Below are 12,731 nucleotides of genomic sequence, written 5' to 3'. Positions count from 1 at the left end.
GTACATAATTTTATTTGCTGATGTTTTTGTATACTTAAGTGAATATCCTGATAATGTGTAAAAAAAAATGCATTTGTGAAAGATTAGATACATTCTTTTAAAAATAAAATGAATGATTTCCTACAAAGAAAACAAAGAAAGATGCACAATCATCAATGACAACAGTACCGTTTTTCGCTTTAATCGTGAAAATACAATCACAGCAAACTGTAAACAACTCACTAAGGCACTTAAGCAGGTGATTTCGCACCCATTAGAAGAATATTACAAGATTATAATTTAAAAAAAGCTATATTTGACAGGAATATGCCCGAAACAGCAAAGGCATCAACAATCCCTCTTTTAACTTAAGACATTTCAGACCATTTCCCACCTTTTGGAACGAAGTCAGCGATCGGCCAACTATACAATCTAGAAATAACATTTCTTATCAAAGCGTTGCATAGAAATTTTAGGTATTCTCCTAATGTTTTCCTGTCTCCTCTCCCTCTCGAGTGCTGCTCCGGATTAGACGGGTTGCATCAGACAAACAGTTTTCCGACGAGAGAGGAAGTAAGCGTGGAAGATTTGTGCATCATAAACGGAGCAACATATCGACAGCAAGGTTTTGAACACCCACGCGGTGGGTGACGGCTTAACTCTGATTTTTTTTTTAATGCCTCACAGCGCAGGGTTATTTTCATTCTTTTTAATCTTCCCGCAAGTCTAAATGTTTTCATTGTACAATGTTGGTTGTTGTTCTGCAACTAGAATAGGTGAACAATGAAAGACAATATTAAGACTTCATCGGAGTAAATCACACCAAAACATGACCAGGTCAGATTTAACCCTTAAAATCATTTTCGCACCAATTTAAAAAACAAAAACATTAATTCTCATTACTGTAATACATCTGGATATTTGTTTTTATTGCATTACACTTAAATGTATTACAAATTTAATTTTCTCAATTAAAAAAAGTCCTTAATTGAGACAAAATGCACAAAAATATCTTAATAGTTTCCTTTTCACCACACAAAATGTAGTTTGATTGTGTGGTGAAATATGGCCTGGACATGTTTTATCAGATTTTATTCTTAAGCATCAATAGCACAGAAACCGAGCTACCTCAAGTGGACTCAAAACTGAGAAATGATCTCTTATTGGACTGCCAAATCTTCACAGGTGGTTTTTGCATTTGTTCAACAACTAACAGTGATCGAACTCAGGTGTAAGTGACCTACCTCTCCAGACTCAAGAACAAACACACTCCGCTCACTAACAGACTGTTTGCTCAGCCCGGAAATGGTCTCACTGTGACGTGTTTACTTCTTATCTGTTGTTTATGTGTATACGGTTTTATTCTTCTTAATTAAAGTTGATTTAAAAGACTTAACGCCGCCTGTAATGTATGTGATCTTAGACATGCTTCCATTTGCAATCTGATGGATTGTGTCAACGGACTTGTTTTTGTTAAATATCAATGGATATTGCTGTGAAAAGCATACTAAATATTACAGCTACTATCACTTACGTTTGTTCGTGTGAAGTTTCTGGATGTTGCACAACAGCCGGGTTCAATACACACTTTCAAACGAAACGAGGGAGAGAATCGAGCGGAGGAGAACAAAAGCAACATGAGGTAAATCAATGCAACATGCAAACAGTAGTCTAATATGGCTTATTCACTAAATAACTTCAATAAAAACAGTTCTTTGGAGGCGATCTTAAAAGACGGCACTGTCCCGCGGATCAGCCAGAACATCAATACAATAGACAGGATGTATATCAAAGCAGGTCACCTGACAGGATGTGATGTCATGGATGGTTCTGAACTGAGAACTTGAAACAGTTTTCATGTCATGCTACCAGGTGAGTGTATGTGGGAGGAGCTCAGCAATTATGATTATCATACAGGTTTTTCCATAGTGTCCACTTGCCTAATTGGCTTTTTTGTCTCCACTGTCCCGCTGATTCTAGAAAAGAGAGAAAGGAAACTTTTGGTATTGTTCTTGGTCATGTCATATTACTCGGAACGCACACTATTTTGGTGATTTAGTATCGGTGTCATTTATATGAATTAAGTGTTAGTCTGATTTGATTAATTAAACTTATTCAATCAGTTATTCATCTACTCTTCAATATAATATTTTAATGGTCTCTCTTGAAGCATAGAAGTATTCATACAGTATTGTTGTTTAAAACATGCAAAACAATATAATTTGTTAAAGGGATGACTTACTCAACCATGATTTACTCACCTTCAAGTCATCCTAGGTGTATATGACATTCTTCCTTTTAAACGAATAAAATCAAAGTTTTATTAAAACTAATCCAAGCTTTATAATGGCAGTGAATGATTGTCTTGTTTATGAAGTCCATAAAAGTGCATCTATCCATCATATAACTGCTCCACACGGCTCCAGGGGTTAATAAAGACTTAAAAAAATTATAAATATAATTTCTTACACAAACACGTCACTTTGCTTCAGAAGGCCTTTATTAACCCCCGGAGCCGTGTGGAGCAGTTATATGATGGATAGATGCACTTTTTATGGACTTCAAAAACAAAACAACCATTCCCTGCCATTATAAAGCTGGGATTATTCAGGACTTTTTTAATATAACTCTGATTTTATTCGTCTGAAAGGATAATGTCATATTCATCTAGGATGATTTGAGGATGAGTAAATCATGGGGTTACTTTCATGTCTGGATAAACTAACCCTTTTAAAAAAAAAATTTAAGATTTGAATAACACTATACAATGAAGTTTCCTTAGTTATTAACATGAACTAAGAATGAACAGTAATTCAAATAATTTAATCATCTAGTAAATGTTAAAATTAGGGGTGTCCCCGACTAAGGATTTACACATTCGAATCAGAATTTTCGAATCTCTCTATGGTCGACCGATAGTCGAATCATCAATGTGTGTGTAAACCATAGAACGGAAAAAATAAACGGTATAAACGGGTTGGGAAGGGCAGGACACTAGTCAGCAGGAGGCTAAGACTATTTTTATTTTACTTTACACACGGCACACAGCCACCACTTTTAATAAAGTGATCAAAACTAGGCTACACTACACATTCGTAAATTAACCACTCTCTCATAACATTTAAAAGTCAAAACAGAACATCACACAAATATATAAAAGAACATTTTGATAAATAAACCTAAAAAATACCTGCCTAGAGAGGAAAAGAACACTGAGTACGTTTATCTGCACGTTCTTAAGCCGATTGTGCCTAAAGGGGGTCTTACACCGGACTGAAGCTCAGCGCCGTGTCTCAGGGATCTCACACCAGGCAGACGTGAACATTATATACAAAGTTAAGCTCAATTTCGAATCGACTTCTGACAGAAGAGCTGCATGATGAGTGTATCTTGTAGCACAGGGTGAAATCAGTATGTACATTCACGATTTGAGGGAAATATACATTTAATCGCCGCGGACATGCATTGAATGCCGCCGTCGGTGTATATGTGTTCGAATTTTAAAGGCGCGTCTAAAGACACGTCTTTATAACACTAATATTGAGCACCCCCATATTGCCTAAAATGGTATGATCCCCATTTCATAACACCCGCGAAGAGTCGACCATGAGATCAGTGGTCGAATCCGGTCCTGCATATCGATGCATCGGATCTTCGACTATTAGGGGTCACCCCTAGTTAAAATAAATATGAAAAAATACATTAAAATCAAATGTTGTAGTTTTTAACATTAGTTAATGCACTGAATTGACTTTGAACTGCCAACACTGGCTGCCAATGGTCACTCGCATCAAATTCAAGGCACTGGTGCTCGCCTACAAAGCAGCCAACGACTCTGTAACAATATACCTAAACTTGCTTGTTCAGACTTACACACCCTCCAGAAGCTTGTATTCTGCAAGTGAATGACGCCTCATGGTGCCATCCCAAAGAAGCATGAAAACACTCTCACGGACCTTTTCCTGGACCATTCCCACCTGGTGGAACGATCTCCCTATCTCAATTTGTTTTGTGTTTTTTTTAAATGTGTAGTGTACTTTGTACTCCGCTAGATTAACTGAAACTTGTTAAAGCACTTAGAAGCTTTTGCCCCTTGTTTTAGTTGCTTCTATTGCTCTCATTTGTAAGTTGCTTTGGATAAACAAATGCTGAATGAATGCTCAAGTAGCCTATTATCTTTGTTTGGATGTTGATTGGGTTGCAGTTATAGTTAAAGCTACACTATGTAACTTTTCCGTCCACTGGAGGGCGCCTCTTCAAAACAAAGGTGTAGTTTGATGACGCCAAGTTTGAGCGCAGTATCTTGGGACATTTGGTCTTCACATCGAAGCCGGTGGAAAAGAATTGGGATAGGACTCGGGTTGAAATCATGTTCATGGATGTGATTATTAACATTACTGTAGTGTGAATCAGAGCACGTCCGAGTATTGTAAAGCTGAGCAAGGCAAGGACTTTTATTATGCCACAGTCGCCGACGCCATTTCCGCTTTTCCGGTCAAGTATGAGGTAACGCAGCTCTGTTCATATTAAGCCCCGTTTCCACCACAGGAACTTTACCCAGGAACCAGGAACTTTGGGTGGTACTCAGTGTGTTTAGACCGCAGGAACCAGGGTCTAAATTAAGTTCCGGGTAAATATTTCCCCCTCCAAACGGCCCTGCTCGGGGTAGTACTTTTTCAAAGTTCAGGAACTTTCGAGGGCGGGACTTGGGCGCTGAACATGCTGATTGGTTTAGCTCACGGAGCATTTTATTTCAACAGCATTTTTAAAAGTCCTATGAGGTTTGGTCTACGTTCAGTAAATATCAGTCTTGCTCTCTGTCTGATGGCGCGCGCTCGTCTCAGCCGTCTCACGTGCAATGATAATAATATACAATGTCATTTTAAATCTAGCTTTACAAGCTTTCTGAATATGCTGCATGCTGCTGAATCTGCATATTAGTGCTCTTTTCTGTCGTTGTTAATTACCTCTTAGTAAACCTATACGTAACCAGCAAAAGCAGCACAGCTTGAATCTCTTCCATACTCGTTATTAATTTTTTTTACAGTCTATATTTTTCACAGTGTAAATGACCTGACCGATTACTTTTAAGTGTGCGTCCTTACATGACGTGACAGCACGCGCTGCGCTCATGTTGACAAGAGAGGAAAGTTCATTTTTCTGAGGGGTAAACTTTTTAATTTCGGAGGTTATGAAGATAATGTTGGAATAATGACACAGCGTATATTGCCCCAGGCAGTTTTTACTTTAACTGCGCCTGACAGAAGAATTTTTTTTCTGAGATGATTATTACACTTTACAACAAATAAAACTCTTATATAATGCTGTATTAGTCCTGGTGGCCGTTAAGAGTTGCTATGGCCACAGTTAATACATTCCAGCTGCTGGAGAAAACAGCGTTGACATTTTTGATGCGGCAGACAAACTGCATGTGACAAAATGATTGCGATTGAAAGTCATCACATAAACACCAGATCGGTTTAGATAACGTCTCATGTAAACAGTCCACTAAATCTTTCAATCGGTACACACAAAAATGATTACTGTCCATCACTGACTTGGAGGAGCAGTCGCGCACAGTCCTACATCATCGGACTAATTTGCCTAATCTTCAAGGAACTTTATCGCGGTGGAAACGCAGACAGCTGCAGGTCTGGGGGGGAGAAAAGTTCCTGGTACAAATTGTTCCGGGTAATTTTGGTGGAAACGGGGCTTAAGACACATATGAGTATATTGAAAATTATGTTACTCTGCGTTTGCTCAGCGGCTGCTATGACACTTGTTGGACAATGCTAAGAGTAAAGCGTTTCTGCAAAATAAACATATTGTAAGCACTCAATTGAACAAAATATATAACACTGGCCTGGTGGTTTTAGGATATTTTACGGAAAAAATGTTCCATAGTGCGCCTTTAATGCTTAAATATAAGGCTACTTTTATGTCCTTTCAAGTTTAACACAATCTAAATGCTGATGCTAAATGTCAGTTGATGTGCTTAATGCGCAGTTACTGCCGTTCATTTCAGATGGTAACAGTTATTGTTTTCAATGGCCAAAAAGCCAGTTTGGCCTGTTAAATACCAAGTAAACATCTTGTTTATGTATACTTCCATTGTTTCTTGTTGCTTAAAGAAAATAAAAACACAAATCAGTATCGGAATCGGCCAGTTTTCTTCGGTATTTGAATCGGCCATGAAAAATCATGATCGGTGCATCACTAGTTAAAATAGTCCATGTGACTCCTGGGGGGTATTCCAGAAAGCAAGATTAACCTACCACCATATATACTTTGAACATTAACACAAACCTTGCTTATTCGAGGTATGCTGGTTCCAAAAACGAGTACGGACAACTCAGAGTATGTTAACCGTGATCAGACAAGACACTCTCAACAGATCTAGAGCGACAAATTGATGATTCACCAATGAAAAAGACGCGCCATTCTATTTCCTCTTCTTCTTTTGTTTATTGGCTCCAGAGCAGGTTGTTTTTTTTTTTTTGCCATGTTGCCACGGCGACTTACATAACCTGCGTTTTTGAAACCGAAAGTTGAGGTTAATTGCTTACTCTTAAACATACCCAGGTATGTCACATAACCTGCTTTCAGGAATACCTCTCAGTGGTTCAACCTTAATTTTATGAATTTTTGTGTGCAAAAACGTGACTTCATAACTACGTTTGAACCACTGGAGTCACATGGACTATTTTAACGATGTCTTTCTTACCTTTCTGGGCCTTGAAAGTCTTACGGTTTTGGAACTACATGAGAGAGAGTAATTAATGACAGGATTTCGATTTTTGGGGGAACTGTCCTTTTAACTAACATTTTCAAAAATAAATAAATACTGTAGCAAATGTATTGCTTACTCTTAATTTGTTACCAAGTGTTTTAATTTTATATATTTGTTTTCAGTTTTGTTTCAGTAAAAAAAAATTGTCGTTTTTTTACATTTGTCTAAATATAGTTTTATTTGGTTACTTTTGTCCTTCTAGAACTACATGAAATTCCTGAAGTTAAATGAAATGATAAATGTTTCATTGGCAACAAGGTGAAATAAAATGTATTTAATCTTATTTCACTTCATGTTTATTTCAAGTAATGAATATTTAATTGCACTATTTTAAAGTGTCATTGTTACAGTGTAAATATACATTTAGGTACTGAGTAATAATAATTAACTACATGTATTTACTAGGGCTGGGTATTCACAATTTGATTCAATATTGATTTATTTAGATATATATCAGGTACAAAACACGGCACATTTTCTCAAGGAAAGTAAATATCTTAACTAATGCTGTAAACTATGGGAGTCAGTTGTAGCCTACTAATATTGAAGGTAGAAATGAACTGATTTGTATACAAACACTTAAATTACACTTACTTTTTTAAGATATTAAAGTTACATGAAATAAACATTTAAATGGTGGCTGTCATTACTTGGCATTAGGGGTGACCCCTAATAGTCGAAGACCCGATGCATCGAAATGCAGGACCGGATTCGACCACTGATCTCACGGTCGAATCTTTGCGGGTGTTATGAAACGAGGATCATACCATTTTGGCAATATGGGGGTGCTCAATATTGAGATGTGAGATCCCTGAGACAATCGGCTTAAGAAAGTTAAAAACTGGATTTTTTTAGGTTTATTTATCAAAATGTTCTTTTATATAGGCTATTTGTGTGATGTTCTGTTTCGATCGCGGCTTTTAAATGTTATAAGAGCGGTTAATTTACGAATGTGTAGTGTAGCCTAGTTTTGATCACTTTATTAAAAGTGGTGGCTGTGTGCCGTGTGTAAAGTAAAATAAAAATAGTCTTAGCCTCCTGCTGACTAGTGTCCTGCCCTTCCCAACCCGTTTATACCGTTTATTTTTTCCGTTCTATGGTTTACACATTGATGATTCGACTATCGGTCGACCATAGAGAGATTCGAAAATTCTGATTCGAATGTGTAAATCCTTAGTCGGGGACACCCCTACTTGGCATATTTATTCAAACATGAATTAAATAGCAAAGAACAATACAAATTATAATGAATAGCCTTTGTAATATGGTACATATTATCAAAAAGCTGCTTTCTAAAGTAATTTTTTCTAGCTAACTAATTAATTTATTGACGCTATGATTTTTCTGAGGTAAATGTGACGTTAAGTGACATGGTTGAAATACCGATTGAGCCATTACATGTGACATGATATGGATTTCGATAAGCTTTACTCTCTTTTAACACACTTTCAGATGCTCATTCATGTTTATTTCATGCTGTAACTGAAGATCAGTTCATGTGTCGCTTCTCTTGAGAGCGATATCACACCACAGTGACAAAACAGTATTTATGTTTTTGAATTTCATAATAAAATGGACGTGCTTTGAAATGAGACTTTCATATCAACAGTAACAAAGCCGATTGCGATTTATTGGATGGAAGGCGCGCTACAATGTTTCATTCATCAATGAACTGAAAACAGGAGGACTAATCGATTCTTGGGTTTTAAGAATTGATAACTACTTTTTGTTGAATAGATATTTTTACCCAGCCCTATGGTTAGGAACATGGGCATCACTCTACTCCCTTTCCCCTCACATATCAGATCGGAAAGGCATTTATTTAAATAAATATGAGGAAAATTAAGCGTCTGACATGTTTAATAAGTATTTATCAGTTAGGGGTAGGTAAACAGACGTGCTCAATTAGAGACGATAAAAGTGAGTGGGTCCAATATCACTGGTCTTAAAAAGTGGGTGGGTCCTGTCCTGCCCACATACATTGGTTATGACACCCATAGTTAGGAATAGGGTTTGATTTAGGGTCCGTTGCATATCATACTCGTATATCATACGGTTGGTCTTACCTGAAGCTCCTGGTGCTCTTGAAGGAGACGGTCGTATTCTTTTGTTAGTCCTTCAGTTTGTTTCTTCATGGCATCTAAATCAGACTGTGACTTTTTCAGGGCTACAGAAAAGCAAACAGCTGTAAGTGATAGAGCTGCTGTGTTCCGGATCATTTGATAGTAAGTGTGATCCAGGATCAGTGTTGAGTGTCTGTAAGGCCTGTGCTCACCATCTGCGCTGCTCTTCAACTCCTCTGTCAGTCTCTGCACATCTTTCTTCAGGAGTTTGTTCTCTTCTGTATCTTGTTGCTTCCCCTTTTCTCCTTTAGGATCCACAAGTGTCTGAGAAAGACAACAGTTTGTCCTTCTGTTACTCAAGGGTCTTTATGAACAACTTCTCAAGACCCACACACACACACAATCATTTAATTCCTCCTAATGAGCTGTGAATAAACAGTAAGGGACTGCTACAAAAAGCAGAAGTCCGTCTCATAATTTACCCCAACATTTCTCTTTTGCATTAAGAAAATGAGTGTTTGCATTACTTTTAAATTCTTGTTTGAAAAAGTTTGAAAAGTCTTATTTCGGGCTTCTGATTTTGGGCTGAAATGTGGTGCAGACATTTAACCTTTACATTGTGTTCCTGGAGAGGATTTTCTTTTTACCAAAAATACAAGTTAAAGTTTTTTTGGATATTCCCTTTCATGCAGTGCATGATAAAGTTGTCTCCTAAAAGAAAGAATCGACTCTGAACTGCCTAAGTGAGTCATCTGCAATTCAAATCTCACTGCATTACGTTTCTACGTCACAAGACAAATACATTTGCATAATGCCCATCTATGCCGTACGTCGTCAGCCCACAAATAACTTGACCCGCCTCAAACACATCATTTTACTACTTCTACAACTACTTCTCAAATCTCTGAGTTGAAAACGCAGGATTTGCAAAACGCTTGCTCTGGAAAGTAGGGTCAGTACTCAGTTTATTTGGGCCAGATCCTCAGAGTCACAATCTGGAAGTATAAATATTATTGATGTAGATATTTTCTACAGGGTGTTCAAAATATGTCTTTGTTATTGTGCAAGTTTCTGTCATTACTGTCTTACTGAAATACTTCTGCTTATCATCTGTGGGCCACTATTACTTAAAACTGTGTCTATGCAGATTCATTCGTTCTCACTACTTTGAGTAAAGATAAAGGATGGAGCAAGATTTGTTTTACACTTTAAGGTGCCCTAGAATGAAAAATTGAATTAACCTTGCCATAGTGATATAATAAGAGTTCAGTACATGGACATCGCATACTGTGAGTCTCAAACACCATTGCCTCCTCCTTCATTTGTAAATCTCGTGAATCAAAAACACCACGGACAACTAAGTGCTTCCCAACATAAGGCCAACTGTGACACAAGCGTTGGCGATCATTTATATGCATGCCCCAAACATTTCCATCTGTCCAAACATGTTCATTGTCAGGCGGAACTGACGAAGCCGAATGGACATTTGTCATGTTCAGGCTGTGCAGGAGACGTGAGGACTTTTCATATGTCAACAGTCATGGTTGATGTTTATTATAATCGGATACCACAACAATTTAATTCAAGATCGTTCGTTTGTTCGGCCCATTTCAAGCAAGCTTCGCTCAATTTCTTAAACTGAAGAAAGTGGCAATTACAACTATATTCCTGCAAGTAGTCAGTAGCGATTGGTTCCACTTATTGACTGTTTAAACAATATCTAATTAAATTGAAAGTTTCTTAGGGAGACTAAGATAAAGTCTAGATGAAGTAAGATGCTAGTACAGTAACAATAGGAAACTCTAGGTACCATACAATACTAAATAGAGTGTCTAATGACAAAGAGTAATATTATTTTGTATAACAAAATACATCCGTAGATACGTTGCTTACAGATCGTTCACATGATCCTTCTAGCTAACGTCACCTTTTCCACCATATAAGTTAAAACAATAGTCTTTGACAAGGCTATTCATTTTGTGAAAATATATATGTATATTTTTGAGAACTTAAGTATGATGTTTTTGCATGCTTGTATTCCCGAGTACATCACAGTCACTGAGTAATCGTACATTATGACTAACGTTGTATAAAAATACAATATCGTTGGTGAAAAAAAATCACTGGTTTTGGTTTGGGAAATAAGTTTGTTCGTGCGGTTGCCAGATTTCAGTCATTTAAAACTCCCAAACAGAGCTTTTCTGTGAAAAGAACATGTATGCTATCCGGTGTTTTACCTAAACATGTCCAATCTGGCAACCATATGCACGCGAGCTCTCTCTCGCGCTCTGCAGATGATCTGAAAACACCAATAAACAAGTTGGCTGCATTTTATCAATCTCCATTTGAGATGTTCTGCTTAAAGTGTCATTCAGTCAGTCTGTGTTCTGTCAGGACTCACGAGCCGCTCTACTGAACTGCAGTGAGCTGTGAGTTGCTGAAATAAGCCAATCAGAGCAGAGCTCAACATTAATATTCATGACCCTTCCAAATAAGGCAAAAACAGCATTATATCAGCGACAATTTATAGGGTTGTAAATGGACCTGTAAAACTGTATCTGGACAAATTTTGCCCTTAAATAAGCCACATACCCTCTTTGTAGATATCAGAGAACAATTTAACATACTGTTTCAAATCATTCTAGGGCACCTTTAAAGTTACATCCGTCATTGACGTTAGTGCTCGGCTAACGTATGTGCTGTTATTGATACGGTTCCAGCATGTGCACTGCAATAAATTATAAATATACACACGGGTTTGTTGATGGACACACACTTGTTAATGCTGATGGTGTAGGGCTGGGCGATAAATTGATTTTATCGATTAATTCGAGTTTTTAGTTTACGTCGAGTTGTGTGAATGAAAATCGGTTTTCTCTTTAAAATCTGCCGACACTCCCCTCTGGGCTCCCGTAATGGCTCAGCCCTCCCTGCGCGCCTTTGCCACAGAGATACACAAACAACAAGGATAGAGTCTAACAACATACAGTGTCATTCGTAATTGGTTCAGTTTTTCACAGAACAGTTAACAATACCCCGCTAACAAAGTATGTTTTAAGTCTGAACGGATCGAACCGCGCGACTCATTTGAGCTGTGTTGACACGAACGCAGCGCGAGCTCACACACGGGCCGATCTCGTGACAGACACTGATACACAGCACTGGAGATCCAGAGAGAGAGCGTTTAAATTCACCATAGGATTAATAACATCGCTACTGCGAGATCTAGTAGAAGCGTTCAGCACAGAATTCTGTTATAAACCACAGATATCAGATCAAACAGAGCTGAGCGAAGGTCAGGGGTTTCAGTCACAAATCACCAACATTCACCATGATTAACTGTGGTAAAACAACATGGATTTAATGTTGTTGTTGTCATTATTTATCTCAGGATTCGTACAACCTTTTGAGATTGAAATTCAAGCACTTTCCAATAGTTTTCAAGAGCTTCACACTTATTTCCAGCACTTCAAAGCTCTAAATATCCGATTTTAATGTTATTTTTAATGTGATGGTTTGTAAAACTAAAAGTGTAATCCATTTTGTAGCATTTTTATTTAAAAAAGATATGAACTGCCCACCACTATAACCAGCAGAAGAGCACATTGATTTATTAGCCATTTCCACTCCCTCATATATGGAGAAAAGTACGAAGTCACAAAGTCTCAGGAAAAACTAAACTTTTCTTCAAATTGTGCCTAAATTACACAGAAAACAGTTTTAAATCGTAAATCGAATTTTTGGTGAAAAAAAAAAAATTGGGGATTTTTTGGGGCCATATCGCCCAGCCTATGATGGTGAGGAATTACAGGTTTAACATCTAATAATGAACCTCAAACTGAGTAGCGTATCACTGAGAAACGTCCTGCTCAAGTCAGAATAACTAGTTCATCCAATGT

General features: G+C 37.5%; 1 protein-coding gene across 1 annotated transcript in view; it reads right to left on the bottom strand.

Moving 5' to 3' along the window:
* Positions 1-158: 158 nt before the first annotated feature.
* bcap29 (B cell receptor associated protein 29) overlaps positions 159-12,731 on the bottom strand; it is a 36,919-nt gene continuing 24,346 nt past the window's right edge. The window contains 3 exon segments of the mRNA XM_067426957.1: positions 159-1,955; positions 8,836-8,936; positions 9,045-9,156. Of these exon segments, the coding sequence (XP_067283058.1) occupies positions 1,920-1,955; positions 8,836-8,936; positions 9,045-9,156 (249 nt within the window). The 3' untranslated portion in view covers positions 159-1,919.

This window comes from Pseudorasbora parva, chromosome 20 (genome assembly GCF_024679245.1).
Source record: "Pseudorasbora parva isolate DD20220531a chromosome 20, ASM2467924v1, whole genome shotgun sequence".
NCBI classification, from domain to species: domain Eukaryota; kingdom Metazoa; phylum Chordata; class Actinopteri; order Cypriniformes; family Gobionidae; genus Pseudorasbora; species Pseudorasbora parva.
Note: the sequence above shows the minus strand (reverse complement) of the source record. Positions and strands in the feature narration are given on the sequence as shown.